Genomic DNA, 26,219 nt, shown 5'->3' on the forward strand with positions numbered 1-26,219 from the left:
AGATTTTTTTAGTCCATCAGCATTGATGGGTTACTTAACCACACATCGTGATTCTTGCCCCTCTCTTTATGTCTTGCACCCTGGGTCAAAATAACTTGAGTCCTTTCACAAAATCTGCTTGATATCTTATGTTAACTTTTTATTTTGGAGCGACTTGTACTTATTTACTGCCAGGCAAATGAAGGTAGATGTTGGGGACTAGTGAGTGGCTGACCTGCCTGTTGGGTAGGAAGTTCCAAGAAGACTGAGCAGAAGAAAGCAGGAATTGCCACATTGTCCCCAAATAAGTTGCTGTTCCCTTGCTCTTCTGAACTCAAAGTCTGAGTTTAGAAGTTGGCTGTTCTGTAACCCTGGCGTTCAGCAGAGCAGAGGGAAATGACTGCCCAGCAGAGCACGGTGTGGTGTCGGGGCTCAGACACCCAGCTGATATTGTAAAAGAACAATTTCTTCCCCCACCCACAACTGCTAATGTATAACTGCACAGGGTAATACAGTGGGACTGTTTGCTGCTTCTTCAAGAGATGAAGTTTCCAAGGTGACATTTTTAACACTTCTCCAAGTGTCAATAGTCCATGAATCTGTTCTTCAGTTGTGAGCTTCTGCATTGTCTCTTTGGAAAGCTGCTGTTGGCTTTCAAGGGGCTGGTACTGTACTGGAGAAAAAAATGCACATATATGTGAATAGTGCATTTGTATCTATGTGTCTGGGTTTGTATGAAGAGAAAAGACACTTCTGAACTGGCTCAGGAAAGTCTGTTTTCAGTGTTGACACCTTATTTTTTCCAACCCCCCCCAAATCTAACACTTCTAGCACAGTTCATGTGACAGGAATTGCTTCCCCTCCAATACAAGCCCACCTTGGCTGAAACTGCCTACCTGTCCTTCAGAAGGAAGAACTACTGCCCCATCTGCCACAATTTCAAACCCATCCTTTTAGCAGTAAATTGCTTATATATTTGCTGTCTTGTAAGAGAAAACCACTGTTTGCAAGAAACACAGATTTCACATTGAATTTTCAGCACTGAGAATATATGCAGAACATGTACATTTATGTGGAATAATGTGTAACTTTTTTGTAGTCAGGTCACCATGCTTCTTAAAGACATAAAATAACTCTGGCATGTATCTGGCAGTGAATAATGTGGGAAAATATTGTTGCAAGGCAGTCTTTTTAGCTACAATGTAAATCCTAAGTCCAATTCCTTACTGTCTGTGATACTCTCCCTTTAAAGGGGATGGGGAGTTTAAGGCTGACTGTACACTTTTCTCCTTTTTCTTAGGAGGAATTGGATTTGCTGTTGCATTTGAGGGTCATGAAGATAGCTTTGTATATAAAAAGAGATTGCACAACAGAGCTGAAGCCTAAAAACAGTTGCTCCAGCTTGGAAAGTACTTCTGCAACAAACAGACCACTATTTCTCCCAAATACAATATATGCTGTGTTCTCAAACCTTGCTTTGAGGGTATAGGAAAAATGAAGATTTAGTGCTTTTTGTTGAAGAGCCTCTTAGAACAAAGTACTGCTAGTCTGGATTCCTGCCCTGTCTGTCACCTCCTTGAACTTGGTAAAATGAATCAGTAGGTCATGGTCCTGCTTTGCAGTCCTGCTGGCAGCATGGTCTCATGCTTCACTAGAGAAAAGAAGAATCTGGCAGTGAGTCTGCTCTGTATAAGCTTTCACAGTATAATACTTGCTTTATAAAAGCTTGCTTTATTTTGTGATTGCAATGGGGAAGAGGAGTTTTTTGGGGGAAGAGGTACAACTTCTCGAATGTGGAATGTCTGCGTAGTTTTTCTATGGGTGTGAGACTCAGTTTGTTCTGTTACGGTGGAAAACCAAACATGGAGTGCTTTAGACATCGTTAAGTCAACAACTAATGCTCTCTGATAAATGAACAATGAATAAAGTATGTATGGGAGCAAAGTCAACTTTTTCATGTTTTGCAAAGCATGATTTAGTAATACCTACTGGGCTACACTTCCTGTTGATGTCACTGCTTGTTTTGGTGTTACTGCCATGGAAACCCATGATAGTAGAGCTTTTTTGCTGTTCCTTATGTATAGTAAGATCAAGGAAATGCAAATTTATTCATGGGTGAGTTTTGCCTGCAAGGAGAAGTATGAAAACAAGTGTGGAGATGTGAGAGGAACTACTTCAGTTTTGTTAACAAGTAAACTGAGTAACTGTTTCCTGCATATGTTGTGGTAGGATTTTTCCCTTCAAAATATTGATGTGAATTGTTTTCTGGAACACCTGTCTGAAGGCACACCCCTAGTTACTTTTTATCTGTAATTCCTGGATATCAGCTTGGCAAAATTAAAGGTTTTTTCCTGGTGAAAGTACTCCCCAGGTGTTTAACCATGAAACATCATGAAATGCCTGAATGGCAAGCCAAGAAACTCCTTCGATTCAGGGCTGCATGACTTCTAAGATCAGGTGAAACCTTCTTGATATGGATAATTATAAGCCAAGTATTAAACAGTGAGATAGAAAACTAACTAACTTTAACTTAAAAGTAGTCTGTCATTAAAAGCACAAAGATCTGTTTCTGCCAGTGTTCCTGGAGAAAAGAAATGTTTTTCCTTTCCGCCAAATAAAACGGTAGTGATGGTGAGTAGCAATTGTGAATGAAATTTTATTGGTAAAAGTTGCTTAAAAACACATTTCTTCTACCTTAAGGAAGTGTTCGGAACACTTCTTGCAAATGAATGGATTCTTCCTAGCAAATACAGAGTTCACAGATGTAATCGAGTGGATATAAATATATATATTGTGCTGTAGTTAATCATATTTTTACAATCTATTTTAAATAAATATGCATGTTTGGTTTGTGTGTGTATATATATAATATATATACACATACACACATATATATATTTGTTTTATATAGGGTATGTGTAATAAAACATACTTTCCACTAACATGAAGAGTTGGTGAGGTTCTTCTGGGAGACCCGCAGGAAGAATAGGGCGGTGAAGATGAGAGCTTGTCACGCCTGTTATTTAGGGTCTTAGACTTGGTCAAATGAATAGGGTCAAGTGTCGAGGGAGTAAGGAGGCTTCTGTCATGACAATTCCAGATTGCATCAGATGTAACTGTACTCTGGTACTGCTGTACGTGTGTGGCTGGTCTTTTTGTTTTTTAAAGTCTGCCTAACCCTCGCTTTGTACCTTGTTTTCAGTCTGAATTTGTCTAGCTGCAGCTTCTAAAAGCTGAAAAAAAGCATGCACTTTCCTGCATGACTAAAGATCCTAGTAAGTGAATATGTAGATTTCCGTGTCTGCTTCTGAAAACCTAATATTAGAAGATGCAATTGGGCAAGAGTGCTGATGTTAAAACAAAATATGCAAGTATTGTGAAAATGCCTCTGCAGCACTGGGTGATGGATAGTGCTGTATTGGAGGCTTATAGATAGTGTTAATAGTGTGTTCAACTGCATTCAAACTTAGCTAGCGTAATGCTGGACTTTGTGAATAAACACCACTTGTTTTTTAGCCAGCTGAGATTTTTAATAGCTGTTAGTCTTTTGACAGTAGACTGTGTAGCAGTGTTTCAAATATTTATATTCTGAGCTGTTTGATATTTAGTTGAAGACATCACAATAAAATAAATTCTTAGTACTTCTGTACTATCATAGGCTGCTGCAGCTCCTTGATTTATTCTTCTGCCCATCCTGCCCAGATCATCTTTCAAATATTTTTCTTGGATACAACCACTTTTTGACATCCTTCTTTTTGTGCAAATGGACTTTCTTACCCAAGCTTCTACATCTTAATCCCAGTCAACTTTTCCCTAAATCTAAATGCACATTTAAAAAAAGCTAGGACAGACTTGCCATCAATTTTAATAGACATGTTAAATAATAACAAATATAGAGTAGTCCATGGGATACTGCTCTTCACTACAGATGAAACTTTTTTCTCTCTTCTCATACAGTGTCTATAGAAGTCTTGTAAGAGCATTGTCCAGATTAATTATATCTTTTGTGTTTGGTTTTTTAATTCTGGAATCATAAGAAATAACATAGTTCTTCTGTTTTTAAAGTTTAAATGCTGTAACCTATTTTAATTTCCAGTTTTTTGTGTTTCCCTACTACAGAAGACTTCTGCTGGTACAGAAAGTAGTGCTACAAGATCAGGTCTCAGCAATAAAGCATGCATACCACATGAGATTTCTGATGTGTCTTGTTCTCATGGTTTTTGGCGGGTTTTTGCATACTTGGCTTTACCTTGGCTTCTTTGGAAGTTCCTAAGGTACATTAGGATATGCTAGAAATCTGTTCTGTTGTGCTATACAGGTGTTTTTTTCAAGCCTACATTGGAAATGGGAAACAATAGCACTTGATGTGGCCCCTACAACAACCAAATGGATCAATAGTTAGGTAATCGTCAAACCAGAAGATCCCTGGGATTTTATGCTAAATCCAAGAATAGCTTTAGCATGGATCTCTTCACTTCTGCCCTTGGAGCATTCAAGGTCACAGGAGAAAGATCTGCAAAAGGGACAGTGAAGAGGATTTAAGTCCATTCTGGGGCTCACTGTTAGTTACTGCAGCCCACTAATGACAACTTTCTCACTGTATAGCCACAACCCTTCAAGTTCTGGAGAGGTCTCAAACAGTGGAAGGACTTTTGATCTTCTGCAGAGACTAAGTACTACTATTGTGTCTTGCTGTCTCTGGCAAGGTGAAAGATTAATACAGCTCACCTGTCTGGTGGTACAGGAGTCCCCTCGGGGGGAGGAAGGAAAAGGAGCCAAGACCCGAGTTGGCTTTGGTCTTTTGGTGGGACAGGAGGTGTCTCTAGGTGTCCCTCCTGTGGAAGGGAGACCTAGAAATGCTGAGTGGAGCTTCTGCATTTTGTTACGGGTTCCTCTTTTACAACCTTCTTACCGCTGCACCCCAGGGACTCCTTTGTAAAGGGACAGGAAGGTCGGAGCAGCTAGCTTTATTTGAGGGCTATATTTGTGCTGGGTGTGGTGACTATTAAATGGTAGCTATTAAAATAACTGAAGACTTCCAGTGGAATTCTGTCGGGATCGTTTGTGCCCAGCTGCTTAGTGGGAGGGAATAGAAAAGACAGAATCGGACTCTAGTCACTGTACAGTGATAATATGAGAGACAGTGGGCAGAAGTTGTAACATGAGAAATTCTGATTGAATATATAGATTTTCTTTCCTCTGTGCGGTCCAGCGTTGTAATAGGCTGTTGAATCTGCATCTGGGCAAAGGCCCTGGGCAAATCTGATTTTGTTGCACCTGCTCTTTGTGGGCAATTGGGTGACCCCCAGAGAGCCCTTTCAATTTAAAATAATCTATGCTCATTAAAAGCAAGTATAGGCAAGCTTTAAAACTACTGCTCTGTCTGTTTTAATTTATCTAAGATTTCTTAGGGGTTATCTTTGTTTTTCCTGTAACCATCAACAATAATCTTGAGTTCTGTGACATTACACTTTTTTAACTATTAAAAAGCTAATTCTCCATTCATCACAACATTATTTTTTTATCAGCACTGTGAGCTGTGGCACAGTTTGTTCCACGTAGGAACAAACTTGTTAACAAACTTATCAATATTTTACTATATAAGAGAAACTGTAGCTGACAAAATATAATTGCATGTGTATCAGCCTGCGGACTAAACTGGCCATCTACCTCTACATGCATAACTTATTTGTGTCCATGATTTATTTTTTTCATAGCATCCCATGTGGGAAGATGCATTGTTGTCTGATGGTCTGTGAAATCTGCTGTATTTACAGGAATACAAATTCTGAAATTAGTATTCTAAAATTGCAGTGAAGCAGGACTTCAACATTTGCTGGCGGGTTTAAATTAATAGGAGGGAGAAACAGGATTTGTTGGACTTTCATTCTCGGTTATGTTCAATAAACTTAACAATAAACCCTTCTGATAAGCCAGCTTTAAACTATTGCATAGCAACTGCTGTGTTTCTCTTGCCCTTCTGAACAAACTATTAGACACTTTGAGTTTTTAAGATGATGGTATGCTTCTACACATGGCTCCTTAACATAAAGATAGCTAACTTTTGACACTGAATTCCAGTCTGAACTGAAATGGGGCAGTCTTTCACTAATTCTCACTTAGCTGTAACCATTTAAAATTTTTTGCCCTTGAGGGCTATTTAATCTTGAAAGCAGCATGCAATGGGTGATCTCAATCACATTTATATTGTCTTCCATACTCAGACTATTTAAATCTGTATTGGGTATGTTAGTAATAGCAGATGGTTTTGGATAGCTTTTGCTGTAAAATGAAAATTAATAGCAGTAGACAGGCAGGAACCTTCTTCTGGCAGTATTTCAACTGACTTTAATAACTCCATTTATGGGGAAAATGGATTCCCTCCTGTTCTCAGGCATGCATCCCTGCTCCAGTGCATGCTCACTGCTCTGTATCTCCGGGTGCTCCAGCATGGAGCCAGCTGTGTCCTTCAGAAGGCGTGGGGATTAAACATAGGCGACAGCAGTGAAGAAGCACACTGCAATTTTAGGCTCTCTGAATTTCCCAAATTACAGCAGAATTGGCTGCTGAAGGGGAAACGGTCACTTCTGAGGCTGAGGCTTCCTTACCAGTGAAACAGGTCCTGCTACAGCACTGTGGAGGAATATTTAACATGCACTGACTGTTAGATAGTCAAACTCAAAAGCACTCTGTGCTTTTATATCTTTATTTTTGGCAAGTGGCCACATAGTTTCTCTATCAGAACAAAGGCAGAGGCTGTGTGTGCATCTGGAATTGTGTCTAATTTGGTTCTTGATGTGCTCCTTAGTTTTGAGCTAAACCTTTTCCATAAGGTGACCAGACATTGCATGGAAGGGTCATCTTCTTCTTTCTCTTTTTCAGCAAACGGAGAAATACATTTCAAAACAGGTCTATCTCCTTAGCTAATTCAGTTTATTTGTCTCAGACTGCATAAGCATTTGCTTAATGATGTGCTCTTTATTACTGGGGAGGGAATGTGGAATCCTGTATTTCTGAAGAAATCTGTGCTGAGACTGCTGCTTGAGAAGATGCAAGTAGGCTGGCTGGTTGTTGTTTGTTTAGTCTGGAGAAGGGAGTATGTTTTGGGAGGAGCGTTTAGACAGCACATATTTCCTCTTCTTAATTTGCTTCTGGAGAGGTATTTTTAGCTTAAAAAACCCTTAAATGTTAGGAGGCTTGGAAATGATATATTAAAAAATTGCAAAAAACATTTTAACTTTCTTACTTGCATTTCAGATTCTGTTTGGGGAATTCTTGAAGTGTTAGGGCTGCTTCTCTGTGTACTGTATGATAGTGCTCTGTACACAAGTGATCCTGAGTTTCAAAGCCTTCTAATTACAACACTAATGAAATTAATATTATTCCCCTTTCTTCCCCCTTCCCCTCTTTTTAAAGGAGGGGAGAGCCCAAGTGTAAAGAAGTAATGCCAGTTCGTAGCTGAAGTAGCAGCTACAGAGAATGAGTTAATGTTGGCTTTGGGTTTGGTTTTGGGGCTTTTTTGGGGGTGGGGTGGGGAGAAGAGGAGGTAGGGCAGTGCAAGCACATTTTAACAGCTTTTTAGGGAGGACGATTTTAAAAACCAACCAAAAAAAAAAAACCAAGCAAACAACCCCAAACAAACATGAACCTGCCCTGAAAAAAAAAACAATTGTTTTGTGTTGCTTTAGCTTCCTCTTTCTCTTTAGAGAACATCCTGGCCAATATTTTGTTCTCTTTGTGTGTGGCTTGACAAGTGTGCTCAGTTGTCTTCTGATGTATAGTGTGTGTGCGTGAGGTACAGTGTGGATATGGCAAGGCTCTGGATGCCAGATGAGAAGACCCCTGTAAACACCCATCTTCAGTGGAGATGAACTTTTATTAACCCATTAGCTTTATATATCCAACATAGACAAAAATGTAGCTGATGAAAGAGAACTTAATCTTTAAAGTTTTATGTTTATTTTAGATGTCTACTGGTCTGGCTTCAGGTTAGGGCCTATAGCATGTGAACTTCTTGAGCCCTTAGGCTAACAAAGATTTCACCATGATCACAACAGGCTTGTATTTCTTCTTCTAGATAAGAAAGGAAGAAATAATTTCATGTCCTTCTGTCCATCCCTGCAGTTGCAAGCAGTAGCTCAATAGCTGCCAAAGTATTTCTTCTCCCTAAATAGACCATAATCTGCAGGAAAGTTTTGTGATTTCGTCGGGAATGTCTAATGACTGTGGAGGCAGTGATCCTTCAAATTATAAAATAACTGAAAACATGGTCTTCTCTGCATCTTATCGTGTTTTCTGTGTTGAGCAAGGGGTTTGTGAATAATCTGTTCCTTCATTTTGGACAGAAACAAGTTGAAAGTTGAGCTGCTTATATCCTTGTACACAAAACAACAGTAGTATGACTTCTCGGAGTAAATCACAAACTTCTTAATAATAAAACTGTATCACCACATCTAATTAACCCTGGCATTGTATTATTGTTGCCAGAACTAAGATTAGTACCAGAACTTGTTGGCTCTAGCTTGCTTTCCATTCATGGTAAAAGCCAAACGGGAGGTGAGCCGTCTCCTTCACGATGACCACCCCTCCCACTGCGTCTACCACAGCTAACTGGGAGTGCTCCTCATGGCGCTGGAGCGGTGGGTGGGAGTGTGGGGATGGGTTCCCCTCTGCATGTTGGGCATGAGCCTGCACACCTAACCGTGGTCACAGTTCCACGGTCCCTCATCTGTCTGATTTAAGAGCGACATTCCCCAAAGGTTTGAAGAGCTGGAGTGAGGCGTTTTAAATTTACTGTGTAATATGAATGCATAAGTTATGGTGCTTGGTGTCTATTTTTGACCTCAAACTTCCAGTGGCTGTTACTCAGTTAAATTTGCTGATGTGTTGATATATTGTGTGAATACCTGGCCTTTACTCTGCGCTGGTTTTTATGTTCTCTCATATTTCCTCTGCATTATGAATTGGTCATCTGTCCTTTTAATCTTTTCACAGTGAAACCCTTTGCATATCATTTATGGTCATTGCTTTCGCTAGCTGTGCTGTTTCTCTTTCTCCTCAGAAAGTAAGCTGGTATTAGTCCAGCTGAAACGTAATTGTAAAGTGTATGTTCTGCTCTCAATCACTGTCAGAGTAGTCTCAAATATATTTGGGAATATTAGACTAATCACTTAGATGTTTTCTTTATTCCTATCAGATGCCCAGGTTAGTGCATATAAATGTGGGATCTCTTTATTTCTTGATCTCCTCTATTTTGCCAAGTCGCATACTGCAGATCACTTTGTCCTGACAGCTGGATTAAATGTCCTTTGACTTGAGGTCTTACAGCCTCACTTGCTGTGGTTTCACAGCCACAGACCGAAGGAAGGGCTGCAAAGAATCTGCTGCTTCCCTTGTGCGAAGCTTGCAGAGCAAGCTGGGCTAGGGAGACAAGTCACTAGAAAAATACTTGGTTTTGGCTAAGGCTAATTTTCTGCCTGCTAGCTCAACCCTATGAACAGGCTTGTATGAACACTGCCACTTATGTAGGTACAATAGAAAGGTGACTGTACCCCAAAATACTGTCAGCTTAGTCAAATGCTTAATCTTTTGCTTTAGTTGTGGATTGTAGATTATAAAGGCAGCAGTAAGATCATTCATGCAGCATATTTCTTGAAGCTGACTGTAGTCATCTTGCTTTGTACACAGATGGGCTTGGGCCATGAGCAAGGATTTGGTGCCCCCTGCTTAAAATGCAAGGATAAGTGTGAAGGATTTGAGCTTCATTTCTGGAGGTAAGTGACACCAGATGTCTCCTAAGCTGTGACTCAGCACTGCAGATCTTGGCACATGTATGCAAATGTGTAAGTAACTGCTTTTGGTTCTCTCTTTCAATTAAACTATTCAGATGCTTTAAAGAAGCTGTGTCTAGGTTCAGGGCCAGGGCTTCCCAGCTGCATTACAGCAGAGTGTTTAAGTATGTAATCACTTACAAACATGCATTTCATCTGCACTGAAGTCAATGGTAGCACTTCTACTGAAGCATTTGCTTTAGCTTAATAAACAGTTGAAGTAGGTTTGTAAAAACATCTCTATCCCTATAGTAAGAGAGATGACAGGAAAGAAGTGTGCTTTATCTCAGTAATAAAATGCTTTCTCAGCTCCTGAACAAATACATAAGCTTCAATCTGAGATTTTAAGTAAAATTGTCTTATCTATGTTGAAAAGATGTTGAAACTTTGTATACATCTACAAATGACTTAGAGAGGGGGAAGAAGTGTCATAATTCAAGTAAGTTAGATGGCCTTGGATGATATGCTGTTCCTAAACCAGTAAGAGCTGATGATAGTTGCAGTAAATAGGCTATGCTGTAGTCTATGCCATTACTTCTGCAGAAATTTTGTATTCCATCAAGACTTTTCATGTCTTACTGAAACCTTAAAGTATTTGTCTAGCTAGTTCAGTTCACTGATTATACTGGATGTGCTTTAAGATACAGCTTAGTGATTCTGATTTATTAAAAAAAAAAAATTCCTCTTAAAGGGAACAGCCTGCAAGGACATAGAAAAGAATTGTTAGTAGCACTAGCACATGCTAGCAGTGACAACAATTACATTTCACCAATGCTATTTAGCTACAGTCATAACTGTATCTGCTGTAGGGTTTTATTTTGTGGGGTTTTTTAAGATAGTCCTTGCATCCCAGCCAGAGTGGCATCAGGTGCAGATAAGACCTAAGAGGTTTTACATCTTTACCAAAGCATTTGACTGCAGCTGAGACTCAATTTAGAACATAACAAAAGAAACAGACCACAGCAAAAACTTGCTATAAGTTGATGAGGATATAGCTTCTCAGTTATGTATCTGTAATATATAACTATAGAAACAACTTACAATTAATGACATGGAGCAAGAAGTGGTAATACACTAATAAACAAATGTAATCATCTAAAGATAGAAGAAATTATTAATTTATGGGAAGACTTTTTCAGTACGCAGTCAGTCACAGATGGGACTTGTGTAGAGGTACTAGAAAAATAGCACACAGTTAACATGTGTAGGTAATTCAATAAAACAGAATAAAAATTTTGCAGGAGTAAATAGTGTTGTTTGTTCATGGTTAGATAAGAAATTATGTCACTTCCTACTTGAGAAAGATGTTTGTTTAGAGCCAGTGTGGGGAAATCACAAATTGGGGAGAAAAAAAAGACTAGGCCAGTTAACTTCTTTTTCTCAACTCTTCCTTTTTGTCTTCTTTTTCTTAGTTCATATTATTAAAAGACCTTGTAATTCCTAGCTTATTCTTCAACACGGAAGAACTTCAGCACATGAAAGACATGGACCTGTTGGAGCGGGTCCAGAGGAGGGCCACAAAAATGATCAGGGCATGGAACGCCTCTCCTATGAAGAAAGGCTGCGAGTTGGGGTTATTCAGCCTGGAGAAGAGAAGGCTTCAGAGAGACCTTATTGCAGCCTTTCACTACTTAAAGGGGGCTTAAAAGAAAGATGAGGACAAACTTTTTAGCAGGGCCTGTTACGACAGGACAAGGGATAATGGTTTTAAACTAAAAGAGGGTAGATTTAGACCTAGATTTAGAGGTAGATCTAAGGAAGAAATTTTTTACGATGAGGGTGGTGAAACACTGGAACAGGTTGCCCAGGGAGGTGGTAGATGCCCCATCCCTGGAAACATTCAAGGTCAGGTTGGACAGGGCTCTGAGCAACCTGATCTAGTTGAAGATGTCCCTGCCCATGGCAGGGGGGTTGCACTAGATAATCTTTAAAGGTCCAACCCAAATTAATCTATGATTCTATGAATTTGGGATAAAAAGATATAAAATGTCTAAAGTTATTTAGTCATGTAATAGCATGCTTACTGAGCTAGAACATGTCTGCTTCTGTGTGTGTATTTGGAGGTTTTTGTGTGTTTTTCTTCATACACATTTCACGTCGCTCTTATGGTTAGGGCTCATTGTGCCAGGTCCTGAATACATAGCTTGTCAGGGCACTCACTGTCCTAGAAAGCTATAGACAGCAGTGGATTAAAAAGCAAGAAAGAAAAAGACATAAAAACAGTGAAGATGTTAGGTTTTAGAATTTAGTGAAGATGAAGGTTTAATTTGGAAATCTAATCAACATAGGATAGACCAGGTAAATAAGGTGGCTGGAACTAGTCTGAGAAGCATCTTCTAGGTATCAGACAAATGTGGCACATACCTCTGGAATAGCTGAAAAGTAAGCCATTGAGGCAATTCAAGAATGGGTTAGAAAAGAGCTGTTTCTCCAGCAGAGCTGCTACTGGGGACAGGAAGAGTGTGAATCTGAAGTCTGAAATCAGTCTTGTGTAAACAGTTTTCAAAGGAAAAAATATATTAATATACTTTGCTATGATACAGAGATTTTGGGATTCCACCACTTGAACAGAAAGGGATGGATCCCTAATACCTGTTCACTTAGTCATGTTAACCTTAAAAACTGAAACTATTTTAAGTATTAGCAAACTATAGCAGAAGTAGACATAATAGTCTTTATAACATGAATGATCAGGAGCAGTTCAAGTTTAATCACTAATTTCACTATTGCGTGTCTGTAAAAGAGCGGTGTTGAAGTAGGGATTGTAGTTAGAGAAACTGTTACAAGTTGGGAAGAATGACTGTGGTAGGTTGACTCCAGCCAGCAGCCAAGCACCCACACAGCTGCTCACTCCCTGTCCCCTCACAGCAGGGTGGGGGTGAGAAAAGGGAGAATGAAAGTGAGAAAACTCATGGGTCGAAATAAAGTCACTTTAACAGGTGAAGGAAAGAGGAGGGAAAAAAAAGTGATGCAAAGGCAGTCACTCGCCCCCTCCCACCAGCAGACTGATGCCCAGCCAGTCTCCAAGCAATGGCCACTTTGGAAGTCAGAAACCCTGCCGCCTTTGTCCTCTACCCCCATCTTATTGCTGAGTTTGCATGGTATGGAGTATCCCTGTGGCTAATTTGAGTCAGCTGTGCCCCCTCCTATCTTCTTGGCCAACCCCAGCTTACTTGCTGAGGTGGGGATGGAGTCCAAAAAAGAGAAAGCCCTGACACTGTGCAAGCATTGCTCAGCAATAGCAAGTGCTATCAACAGTGTTTTAGCCACAAATCCAAGACGCAGCACCATCCGGACCCAGTACAGTAAGTGAGGCAGTAGTTGTGTTTGCAGCGTGGGCAGGCTGCAGTCCTTGCTGTGATCTGTGTAAGGGTGACACTGTCTTCTCCCTGGTGGAGCTGAGGAGCTTCAGCAGATCACGTAATTCTTGTTCCCTGGTCTGATACATGGAAACTCTGGTGTACCTCAAAGAGCTAGGTGTAATTTCTGTGTCTTTCTGCACAAAAGAGCCTCAATTCTGCCTTTGGGGAGTCAGATTGGAAAGTACATGAAAAAATCCAAGTATACCTATCTGGTAGCAGGGTTTTACACGGGGTTGTTACACCATTCTTCTCTATACTGGGAGTTTTTGAAGATACCTCTTCTGGGGTGGCAAGTGCTCTTTAAGTACTTTGTGCTGTAATTCTTGGCACAGTGTGTGGGGTGGTTATATAGGTGCAGAACTATTAATTTGTCTAGTACAGAAAACCACCACAGTTTGGTGGTAAACAAAGTAAAATTTGTTCCTAAATTTTGAAGTTCTGAAAGCCTCAGTGTTGTGAGCTGAATACAATAAGAGCCACAATCTACAACAGTAGCTGAATGGTGAACAATTACCTGCTTTATCTTAGTGTGTTAATAGCTTCTGCTTTTAAAATTGTCCTCAGAATCATGCTTCTGTCCAAATGTAGCGGCAGCAGCGGACAGGGTCTTCTCAGTTCAGGTGTTAGACTTTTTCAGGCTGCAAAACTGCCTCTGCAAAATTAGCAGGGCAGGCTGGCTGTAAGATTGCTACTGGGATAAATGTTTGCTCTTAGGAAATGTGTTTCCCACTAGAGGGAGGTGTGGGACAGGAGTCAGAAGTTGCTAAAAGCAGGAGAGAAGGTTCTGATTTATCTTGGTTGTGTATATACTTCTGGTATTGGTAATTGACTCCGGTGTGGCTTGCCAAGATATTAAAAAGCTTTTGGAAACAAGAATCTTAAACTTGGGAACGACCATTTTCAGCATCTGGCTTCTTTGCATAGATACAATTCCTGGAAGGCAGAGAGCGCTTTAAGTTGGCTTTAACATTTTCTGGTACTAAGGCTGTCGGGCAAGTACTGAGGTACGGTTCAAAGCATTTGCAATTACTATAGTTGCATTAATAGCAAGGAAACGTAATAGAAGGAATCATGGGAAGAGGTTAGTCTTTCTGTGTGGAGGACACAAGGCTCAGGACTTGTCAGGTATTTGTTGAGGGCTCCACTGTGCTTGCAGCTGCCTCCTCCTGTCACTAGGAGCCACTGCAAAGCCAGTATAGGAAGAGTCATGATCTGAATTATTTTTCCTCTCCATATACTAAAACATAAAAAAGTAGGAGGATTGATAACATTTCATTTTGGAGAAGGAACTGTAAGTCTTTGATCCTTGCTGTCAGTAGAAACCCAGGACACAGGAATTCACCAGCCTGGGAAAGAGGATAGAATCTACTTACCTTCCTTCTTCCTCCTTCTACCAACCCAAGACCTGGAAGCAAGACACAATCTACTAAACCTGTTTTTTACAGTGATATGCAACTTTTAATTCCACAAATTTTGAAACTTCTTCTCTATCTTCCATATTTTGAATGGGAAAAGCTTCCCAAACTGCTGAGATTTGACTGGAAGAACATTTCTCTCCTTTGTTGAAGTCCTGAGAGCTGTGAACACATAAGCAGGAGTCTCTAGTACCTCGTTCAGTAGCGATCTTTCTGAATGCCCTCAAGGGAAGGGAAAATCTCTTTGACAATGCAGATGAAAAGAACAAGAAATTTTCACTGACTGTCTTCTAGATAGAGCCAAAAGAGATAAATGGAAGTCTATACATATACACACACATATATACACACGTATATAATAGCAACTGGTTTTCCTAGCACACATGATGTCTTCGCTTTAAAAAAAATTAAGCATCAGTTATCAGACAGACTTGTGAAGTGTAAGTTTTTGAGGTAATGGGACAGGGTCACTTCAGTAAGATAGCCGTATCAGAGCTAAAGAAATGACCAGCTGATCTGTTCTCAGTAGAAGTAACTGGCCATATCCCTTCTGCAGAAGGGACAGTGACTAATGAACGGGACTCTAATGTGCTGCTTGGTGGAAGAAGGTATGACTAAACTGTAAACAGTACTCTGGAGGAAGAGTTATGTGTGTAAATGTCAATTTGATATCTTTTAGGACTGGAAATTATTCAAGAAAAGGAATTATAAATCAGAAGAGGAAACTTTTTTTTGGCTGTTAGCAGTTTACAGATATCTTCATGTGGCTGAGATCCAGGGGAGCCCTGAGGAGCAGGGGAAATGGCAACAGCCTTGGGGATTTTCCTGTGACTTACTGAGATATGTTGACATCAGTTGTGACTCAGCATTCTCCACATTCTTTCTGGATTGTTTTCTCCTGCATTTGGAGACTTAATTATCACAAGCTCTAATGCCAGGGCCACCACAATTGTAATTTTGTAACATAGCCCCTGTAACAGCTTCTTGCAAACTGCATGTAGGTAAAGAGTCATTCACTTAATCTTGAAAGAGCAAGGAGATAATATTAGACTGAAATGTACACAGTCAAGTTCTTAATTTAAGTAAGTCTGGAGTGGGGTGAGATTAGTGAGTATCTCATTCTTTTCAGTGCAAGTATAAAGCACAGTCGTTTTATGCCAGTTTTCACAGTGGGACCCAGGAAGAACCTGAGGACAAGTTGTATGCTTTCACTTCCTTGCAAGTATATGTTCATCTTTTTATCAGGACAACAGAAAATCTCGCACCAATACTGAAATTGGTGAAACATGTTAAGCCTTCAAGGTGGGACTGAGCATAAAAGTAATTGAATCAGGGTGCTTTCCTAGTTGGAAACAAAGCTTTCCTAGTTGGATTTCAAAGCTGTTCTGCATTCCAAGAGAAGTCTTTACTAGAAAATAGATATGCAATTTCGTGACATAGTGTGAACAAAAATAAGGTGCCCTTGTGGCTTTTCCAGCACATGTGAAGGTCTCGGGGGAAAAATTCCACCGCAGCTTGTTGGGGATGGTCTGGTCTCTGCAGGCTGTCAATGCTGCTTCACTGTAGTTGGATGCTGTACAGAGTGGGGAATGCTGCACAAACTGGCATGCCACTGTTGTGACCACGCAGGCAATATGATGATATGAATTGTTCTTACCGAGTTCTGTTTTGCAAGCAGAGCAGTTCTGGACAGCAAGACTATACTTTATTTGCATGAGTCTGTCTCTTTTTGTTCATCAGTGTTATTAGATCACGTCGTGTCAAGAGGCAAGACTGGGGCTTACTATTGCTAAGTTGAAAAAGTGAAGAAAATATCTGATAAACTGTTGTTCAAATGGACTAACTGCTTGCATTCCAGTTACGTGTGTACTGTGAGGCATATAGCTGCACTTTAGTCATTGATGTAATCTGCACTTTAGTCATGGATGTAATTGATGATTTATTATCTTCGGGGCTGGCTGTGCATCACTTTGGCCAATTATATGCAGGTCTTCCTTCTTCCTTCCTTTCCCATCACCTAATGCACCTGCTGTAGTCATGGCATGTTCTTGTCACATACCTGTTACACACCTTACCTTAAGGCATCTATCTTGCCTTCAAGACTTTAGAAAGCAAGATGCAGAACAATGTTAGAGTTCAATGGGTTTTGGCAAACAGGGCTGAGAAGCATTTTATAGGTAGTAGTTTTATGCTATTTGTTATGTGAAGAATAAGTAATGGGGTAAAATATTACTTATTCCTCTTCAAACTCTAGAGATCCAGAAGGTTGATCTTTTTTCTTAGGCTATAATAAGAACCTTTAGTTAACATCCAGCTTCACTAATTTCCATATACTGTGGCTGACTGCTTTGAACTGAAGCTCTGGGGAAACCATTTAATAAATAGTAAAATAGCTTGTCTAATCCCAGGTTCTGTTTATTATATGTGAATTGTTTAATTATGCTTAAGGTAATAAATTGCTATCTAATATCCCTTAATCAAAGGAGTTCAAAATGTGTTGTATATGAAAGAATACCATTTATAAGTAAAGCCTTCTACCTTTTTAAGGATGTTATCTGTGAAAATTCTCTACACAGCATGTGCCAGAGTACCTCTGACTTGGTTCAGAGCTGTTTGAAAAGCTTTGTCCATATAAGCCTTTCACTTTTCTTTCATCTTCTCTTTTAAATGCTGAACTTTGAACAGAACTTGGTGCAATTACACTGTATATGCTGTATGCATTTTTTTTCCTTTCTAGGAAATATTTGTTTCCACTTGATAGCAACCCTGTGATAACCAAATATCATGCATGCAGTGAAATGCATATGAAGAAAATAGTATAGTGTGTGTAATTTTGAGTGTATAAAGAGAACCTGAAAAACTAAAAGCCAAAATAAATAACTTCTGGGGGGATCATGTTGATGCATTTAAATTAATTCATGGGTGACTACCCATAAGAAATCCGGTAGTAGATGGTAATGGACATGTATGTGCGTGATAAGTACTGAGATGTAACTGAAGGAATGATATAGCATCATATTCAAAACGCATTAGTGTAATTGACTGATATCTATCTGATCATACTCTCTGTGAGCAAAGAATGTAAATAATACAACAGGAGAAATAAAGAATATCCTCAAGAGGTGTTTGACATATTGCAGAATAACATGTATATTCCCTAATAAAAGCACTGAAAACAAGGTTTTGGGTTCCCAGTGATATTACTATGCATGCAGCTGATGTGAGGTGTAGTTTTCAGCTGAGACTGTAACTTTGTTGCTGTTTCCATAAATTTCAGAAAAATATGCCGCAACTGCAAGTGTGGCCAGGAAGAGCATGATGTCCTCACAAGCAATGAGGAAGATCGGAAAGTGGGGAAACTCTTTGAAGATACAAAATACACAACCCTTATTGCAAAGCTGAAGAATGATGGCATTCCCATGTATAAACGCAATGTTATGATACTGACTAATCCGGTGCCAGCCAAGAAAAACATATCCATCAATACTGTGACTTATGAGTGGGCTCCTCCTGTTCAGAATCAGACACTTGTAAGTCCGACACACTTTTTCTTCATGTTCAAGGCAGGAATTGATGGGAGAGAGTGAAGTAGAGCTTACCGGAAGGATAAACTTGCCTCTTGTAGTCATTCTGTGTGTACCTCTTCTTTTCTTTCTTCTCAAAAATGAAAATATGGTGCCTGTTTAATGAGTCTTGCCTGTGTGATCTTGCAGATATGGATGCTTGTCTATGGAACTTCTTGAACTGGGGAGATGAGGTGGCCTTTAATAGATAGGATTAAGCGCTATCTGCTAAGTCCCTAGAGTCCAATTTCTTTAACCTGCCTTTTTAGTACACTTGAAAAATTTGCGTGGAGTGTGGGCTTAAAAATGGAAAAAAAAAAAAACAAAACCAAAAACCTCCAACAACCCCACAATTTATGTCATTGTTTAAAGTTAAGGGGAACACTCAGTCTTGCATATAGCTTTTACTGTATATGGTAAGAGCAAGGTCAGTGTTGACATCTAAAAGAGCAACTCTCTTCCAGTATGTTTTCAGCTGAAGTAGATGAGATGGTAGATAGCCTTCTGAGGATTTTGCTTCACTTTTCAAACTTTGATTGCTAATTTACTGTACTGCAGTGTTTGTGTGATCCGTGCTGGAATCATGTTATCTCTGACCTACCTCTCAAAATATCCTTTTTCAGTGACTTAATCAAACCTTGTGCATCTAAATTGACTGTTACTTAACATTCAGTTACCACTTTGATTTTTAGGCTTGTTCTTGCTTTATTAAAACTAGAGCTTTTTTCTTTATTTAGCTAGAATTATTTCTGCAATGGGCTGTGTGCCCTAGGCAAACTATTTCAGCTTCTACTTTTTAAAGCTATACTAATGATCAGTAGTTTTAGGTAGCTTTGAAGAGACAAGGTGCTGTGTGAATGTTAATTATTGTTTACTCTGAGAAGTATTCTGTAAAAGGCTTAAAAGGAAGCCTATTTCTTACTCTGGGAAGAAGCCAATTAATGCATATGCTGTATTTTATCTCCATCTATTGTGTTTTGGAGTTTAATGTTTATGGAAAGAACCTTGTTTTTGACAAATTTGACTGTCGCTAACAACAGTAGAGATTATTTTAGTCGCATGTTTGCTTAAAAGGATGGGTCTATAGTTGAAGTGGCATCTGATATCTAATTCCTCCTGGTTCAGGCTAGACAGTATATGCAGATGCTGCCCAAGGAGAAGCAGCCTGTTGCTGGCTCGGAAGGCGCGCAGTACAGGAAGAAGCAGTTGGCTAAGCAGCTGCCTGCTCACGATCAGGATCCTTCAAAATGCCACGAGCTCTCCCCCAATGAAGTTAAGCAGATGGAACAATTTGTGAAGAAGTACAAAAATGAGGCTCTTGGCGTAGGAGATGTCAAGCTCCCTGGTGAGGTGGAAACAAGAGCTGCTGAGAAGAATAATGTGAACAATGGTGACAGAGGCACCTCAGCTGCTGTAGGAGCGATGGAGGACAAGTCCCCAGATCGGAAGGCATCTCAGTATGTAAGTATAAGAAAGGAAAGATAAAACAAGAAGGTATATTACTAGCTGAGTGCTCTCTTTGGTCATTTTAACCCCATTAACTTGTTTGTTAACTTGGAATAGTGAAAATCTGGGGAGGGAAAGAAAGAAGGGGAGCTGGAAAACATTGTGAATGTCTGCACAGAACCCTGGTTTTTGGCCGTATTTAGTGCATCACAGCAAATAACTTCCTAAGTGACCTTACCTTCATTGCAAAAACATATTAGCTTGGAGATATAATGTAGCAGGGTGGCTTTTACAGAATAATAATCACGAAACTTGTGTAGTCTTACAGACTAATTGCTACACTTTTCTCCTCTTGAAGAGTTTTAGTTTAATTTTAGAAGCCTGGTTTCTCCTCTTCCTTGGAAGAGCACCAAAATTACCCACTTGACAAATTGTGTTTAAAAATTAAATGAAACTAAGAAAAAATAAAGTAACACGTCTCTCTCCCATGTCCAATAAGCCAAGCTGTATAACGGCTGTTTTGACTAGCCGCCTTCTCATATTCAGAACTCTTTTTTTTTTTTTTTCTTTGATCTATTGTTTTTTTGGCATCTGATTTCTGCCTTGTAATAGCTCAACAGAAAATAAGGTATGTAAAATTACCCAGTTTTTATTGATATTTCTAGAACTATAGCCTTAATAAAGTATTTCCAACATAACTTGCTAACTTCTGCTGTGCATGTCTCAGCAACCAATTATGAATACAAAATAGGGGTAGGATTAGTGAAGTAACATTAAATTAGTTTAGTGAAGGTAGATGTTCACTTCAGAGTGGCAAAAGCTCCTGTAACTTGATTTCCAGAAATGTTGCTATTATATGTATGAATCCCCAAAATTATTTGTCTCCAGGTTACTTACAGAAAATGAATATACAAGTTCTAGATGGAGATAAAAGTTTGTAACATGGTCGTAGAATATGGCTTTCAGTGTTATTGGGGGGTGTTTTGTGCTGCTTTTGGTGTGTTTTTGTTGTTTTTTAAGCTGACGCAGTATATTACTTCTGGTGTAATTCATATGGAGTATAAAATTAAGACTTACGTTTTAGCTTGAACATGCCCACTTACCTTAATCAGTCATATGCTGTGCCATTTGTTTACCTGTAGCTACTTTCTAAAATTGTTCTATCGTGGCTTGATTAGATTGCTGTCACTTTGTGTAACCCAACCTCTCCTGCTGGGTTACTTTGGTTTCACCACAGCAATTCATCACTTACCTCCTCGAGAAAGACCTACAGAAATACATACCTTACATTGTACCCCATTGGCCAACTGGCTTGGACTATGTTAAGTCAAGGGCAGGAGGCACTCTGTCCTCTTGAGTAATTGTATCAAAAGATGCTTTGTTTTTACATTACACCTATTTATCATTTCCAAAGTTTTACTTACTCGAGCACCTGAGTATACCTCCTACTGTTTAGGCCAGGCATATCTCATCACTGTGCGCAGTGATTTAGAAAGAGGCTTAGAAGTGTTGAATAGTGTAAGGGAACATTTGAGTTGCTTACCTGTTGTTAGATACTGAGTTTACCCTGGGCTAAATAATCAGGACTTAGATATCTTATTTTTAAGTATCTTTTTGGTCTGACTTCTGCAATGTGACTTAGTCTCAGCTGTATCTCAACTTCTTTTTTTTTAACAGTTCAAAATAAACCAATACAGAGAGGAGCTCTTAAATACCTTGCAGAAGAATTGCTATCCTTGTCTATGCTTTTTTTCTATCCGTTAGTGCTGCATCTTGTTCTCCAAATTTTCTTGTACATTGTCTTTCAGACTGACTCTGGAAGCCTGTATTCTTGTAGCTGTGGTAAATAGAATCTCTTGAAAAATTAATTTTCATTATAGGAATGGATTGCAATTCTTTTAAACATTGGTTTTGTTTTGTTGTTTTTTTTAAATAATCAGGTCTCCACTATTAATGTAAACATATCAATAATAATTGCCTCTGTTTAAAAAAATTAGATCTATTTCATCATGATTAAAAGCTGAATAACAGAAAAATGGATATTCAGCATATTTTCATCTTGTAAAGAAGCAAATTTCTTTGTGCACCTTTTAACCACCTAGGCTGGGGATGTTGCAAATGGTAGGTAAACTGTCTTGCCCTGATGTGGGTCCACACAACTACTAAACCTTCCAAGTGACTCATCTTGGAATATGAGGTCTAAAGTAGAAAGAAGAGTCAAAAAGCTTTATATACATATATATTTTTTACGCTTCCCCTTTCATTAGTTCCCCTTTCATTCTGTTCCAAGCTGTTCTTCCTCCCCTTTTGATGTCTTTCTATGTAGATTTTGAAATTGCTTGTCCAAAACAAGTGTGGGGATCTGATCAGTATACCTTACAGCTGAGACACTTGGGGGGGGCGGGGCGGGGGGGGGGAATAAAATACAGATATATATACACACACAAAATTGAAAACTGAGGCCATTTGTGGCTGGGCTTGTAGTGATGTGAATCATAGAGAAAACCTTCCCAGGATGTTAAGCCCTATCCACAGACCAACTGGAGTGCAGAAAATGCCAAACTGGTGATTAAACTGTAGATTAAGATTTTATTTCAGTAACATAAACCACCTGCATTTTTTGACTTGATGACAAAACCCTCTCTGTAAGCAGGTATAGGGCAGAAGACTGATTATGAACATTCTGGAACGATTTGTAGGGTAGCTGTGTTCATAAACTTTGTAGTCCCTTTTCCATAATCACTCTCCCCATCCCAAGATCATTAATCACAGACTACTGGACAACAGCCATGAGTGACTAGCATCACTAGAACACAGCTTTAAACAGAATGACTTTGAAATATTCACAATTTTTTTTATCACTAGTGATGCAGATATGGCTTGATCTTCTCAAGACCTACAAGTACAGCCATTTTCTTGTCATGTGTTCTAGTCATAGTCTAGTCAGTCAGCTTTGGAGGCTTCTTATTACTCTCTCCTTATTCTTGAGTATGCAAGGCTCATAGAACATAACATGAATTTTAATTGCATGTTGTTTTTTTAAGAATTGGACTGTAATTGCAAGAATGTGAATATAGCAAAATACAATAATCCATTTAAGTAGCACTAGTGCCATGTCAGTAAATGTACATCATCTTGAATTGCTTAGTTAAACCTGTATTGTGGCATCATGTCACACTACTATCTGATCATGGGAGTAAATTAATGCTTTACTTTCAGTCTGGGAAGGTGGGATTTATTAAATGTGTCAGTAATAGTAATTGCTATAAATGTACCTCTTCAAAGACTTATTTAACTTGGTAATAACTTCTTTCCAGTCCTGCTATCGCTGCAAACTGAACATGAAAGAAGGTGACCCAGCTGTCTATGCAGAACGTGCTGGATATGACAAATTGTGGCACCCAGCTTGTTTTGTCTGTTGCACCTGCAGTGAACTTCTAGTAGACATGATCTATTTCTGGAAGAATGGTAACCTGTACTGTGGAAGACATTATTGTGATAGTGAAAAACCCCGCTGTGCTGGATGTGATGAGGTAGGAAATATCCTAGTCCTTTGTTTTAGCACACAAGTTTGCTCCCCTGAGAAGTGAATGTGATTTTTAGTAAAATATTTCAGTTCAGGGAGATGATGTGCCTTCACCAGTTTTAGCTGATCGTAGTTGCAAGGAACTGAAACTGATATGGACACTTGACATTCAGGAAGAGCCATAGTTGGCTTTGGGTTTGGTGGGGATTTTGTGTGGTCTACAAGGACATAGGATGTAATACATGCATGCAAATTCCTACGAAGTCCCAATTATGCAGTTGTTTCCCCATGAAGGGCACTAGGGGGAGCACCTTGCTAAATCACACCTTGTGCAGCATACAGAGAAAAGCCTGCTTGGTGTCTTTGGCATCTATTGGCTCTTAATAAATGAAATGGAGGCTTTTGGAAAACAGTCAAACAAGTGAATGCATTCGTTTTTGTTGTTGAAATCATTTGAAACAGTGGAATCACCGGGAGTTCCTTGAAATTACAAAACATCCTGAGGCTAGCTTTATTAAAAGAAATACTATTCAAATGCATATATTAATATTTGTTTGTATCTTCTTCATAGCTAATATTCAGCAATGAATATACTCAAGCGGAAGGTCAAAACTGGCATCTGAAACACTTCTGCTGTTTTGACTGTGACTGCGTTTTAGCTGGGGAAATCTATGTAATGGTGAATGACAAGCCAGTCTGCAAACCCTGCTACGTGAAGAACCATGCTGCGGTAAGATCCTTCCACACATGTTGGTGCTGTGAAGGAAGGGAATGTACATCTACGGAGCTTGAAACTCTTACTTTCTCCCAGTGTGAGAGTATCTGAAGAGTATAAATTGAATGCAAGTTTAGGCTCAAGTCAATCATCTTTTTCACCTTTGAAAAAAAACTTAAAAGCAGACAAGTTTTTTGTCAATTCATAAACTTGAACAAATGCCGCTGGCGGGGGGGGAGGCTGTTCTGAAAATACCTTTAACTTTGCCAGTGGTGAAGCAGGATTTTTTTAACAGGAGGAGTAAAGCAGGTGAAGATGAGTAATGCTGCTAAACCTTTAGTTTGTGTCAATCATGGTTCATTGTGACCAGTGGGATTCAACTTCAGCTGGTCTGCTAAAAGCCTGTAGTGGCAATTGCAATCTAGGTACTTTGTTTCTTTGTATTTCTAACCACATGAGTTATAAAGGAGAGTGACTGACGGGATAAAGCTAGAAGTTTGGGAAAGGATGGTAGTTCTCGATTCCTAGTTATGCTAGGAACTCTAATCTGAGATTATGGTCCATTCATATTTGCCAATTAACTAGCTATTAGTTGGGAGTTCAGTCTAATGTGCATCTAGACTGTTTATATAGTTAATGGAGGGAAAAACTCTTATCTCTAGCTGGCAGTTAATAATCTTCTAATGTAGGTGTGAAGAATTATCTTTTGGAGAGGCTTTTTTTCTCTTAAAACATTAACTTCCTTGAGATCTAAATGATCATTTTTGAGAACCAGATTTTAAGATTAATTACATCCAAGACTTTCTATAACCTTTAATTCTTTGGCATTGCTTTACAGCTGCCAATGCACAGGAAGATTTGTAACTAATCTCTTCAAATGTATGGGTTAATATATGAAGATCTGTGCTGTTTGGCATGACCAGTTTTTATCATTATTTGGGCATTGGGAAATCCTAACCATCATAACTGTCTAAGTTTAGTGCCAGCAGCAACTAACTTCTTGTGTGCATTTTATTTTGTTTTGTGCCTCAGCTGCATTTTGATCAGAAACTCCGCTTTAAAAATAAAGGAAAATCAAAAGCTGGAGACTTATTTCAAAGGCTTCTTTTAACACCTGTCTCTAGTCTCTAAAAACACTTAAGAATTCTAGCTTTTATTGGACTTGTAGAGAGGATGTGTATGCTTCATTTAAGTGTCATTTTGTTTCTAAACAGATCTGCCAAGGCTGTCATAATGCTATAGATCCAGAAGTTCAGCGTGTGACATACAACAACTTCAACTGGCATGCTACACAAGAATGTTTCTTGTGTTCCTGTTGCAGCAAGTGTCTAATTGGCCAGAAGTTCATGCCGGTAGAAGGGATGGTCTTTTGCTCAGTGGAATGTAAGAAAAAAATGATGTCTTAAGAGAAGACATGCACAGAACCAAGCATTGCTGTGTTCCAAAGGCTCTTGCATTTCTACTGTAAAATACATAGTATCGGGGCATTTAAAGTTATTGAAAGTATTAAATAGCGTTTTCCCAAAGATTTTCTTGAATGACTAAGACTTGCTATATAATCTTCATTTCTTAGCTGTAATAATACTTTCTTTTTTGGGGTATTGTTCCCAAGTCTTATGTCAAATGACTTCGTATCCCAGAAATGTAAGAAAAAAATGTTGTGAACTATATACGCTTTAAGGGAGCTCTTCACCCTAAAGGATCTTTTTGCTGTATCTTGTCTAATGGAAGAAGAAAATGTGAAAATGCTCCAATTTTTCTTGTTTTGTATGATAAATGTAATTCTTCCACTTTTAGTTTCACTAATTTATCATTTTTATAGTTCCCCTGCTTTCATCAAGCACTTTAGACAAAATGATCAGCTTTACTGCCACATACAGTTTTGTTCAGTAGGCCTCAAGTATGCAGGGAGAATGAAGCTTAAAAAAGCCTGTAATCATTTGCTTGTTGTTGACACATTCTTTCTTGAGGTTCTTGAGGGGATAGTGACTATGCTCACATCTAGTTTGTAAAGTAACTGCATGAGTAGAAAACTGTTGGCTCACATTTGTTTCTTACAACTGTTCATGCCTGGAAAAGTTTCCATTTTATGAATGTTGAAGTTACTTTACAGATTTATTTGGGGGGGGAGGAGGAGGGGAGAAAATATAAGAGGAGGTCTTGCCCAGATTTAAAAAAAAAAAAAATCCACTGACATTAGTGGGTGTCACTCTTATCCTTTCAGAACTGGCTTCTGTTTTTTCATGAATGTTCTTTTCATAAACTGTGCCTTCTATCAGAGGGACATGGCACACAATACCGTATGCATTTCCAGGAATGTAATTCTGCAAAAGGATCATATACTTAGGCTTTTGATTTGTAAGTTCTTAACCAAAGCACAAAG

At 39.1% G+C, this 26,219-nt stretch overlaps 1 protein-coding gene across 1 annotated transcript; it reads left to right on the forward strand.

Annotated features, from left to right (window-relative positions):
• The first annotated feature begins 9,666 nt into the window (after positions 1-9,666).
• Positions 9,667-25,408, forward strand: TES (testis derived transcript (3 LIM domains)). The gene is made up of 6 exons (XM_009575392.1): positions 9,667-9,752; positions 17,864-18,116; positions 19,275-19,610; positions 22,913-23,128; positions 23,693-23,851; positions 25,051-25,408. The coding sequence occupies exons 1-6, from the start codon at positions 9,667-9,669 to the stop codon at positions 25,240-25,242; spliced, it is 1,242 nt and encodes a 413-aa protein (XP_009573687.1). The 3' UTR covers positions 25,243-25,408.
• The last annotated feature ends 811 nt before the right edge of the window (positions 25,409-26,219 follow it).

This window comes from Fulmarus glacialis, unplaced genomic scaffold, assembly GCF_000690835.1.
Source record: "Fulmarus glacialis isolate BGI_N327 unplaced genomic scaffold, ASM69083v1 scaffold34563, whole genome shotgun sequence".
Taxonomy (NCBI): domain Eukaryota; kingdom Metazoa; phylum Chordata; class Aves; order Procellariiformes; family Procellariidae; genus Fulmarus; species Fulmarus glacialis.

What these genes read in the sequence shown, in the direction of transcription:
- TES (XM_009575392.1), top strand. Translation starts at nt 9,667, where the DNA reads ATGGGCTTGGGCCATGAGCAAGGATTTGGTGCCCCCTGCTTAAAATGC. An exon ending in CTGTTCAGAATCAGACACTT is followed by an intron (nt 18,117 to 19,274) that starts GTAAGTCCGACA and finishes CTCCTGGTTCAG; the next exon opens with GCTAGACAGTATATGCAGAT. An exon ending in ACGTGAAGAACCATGCTGCG is followed by an intron (nt 23,852 to 25,050) that starts GTAAGATCCTTC and finishes GTTTCTAAACAG; the next exon opens with ATCTGCCAAGGCTGTCATAA.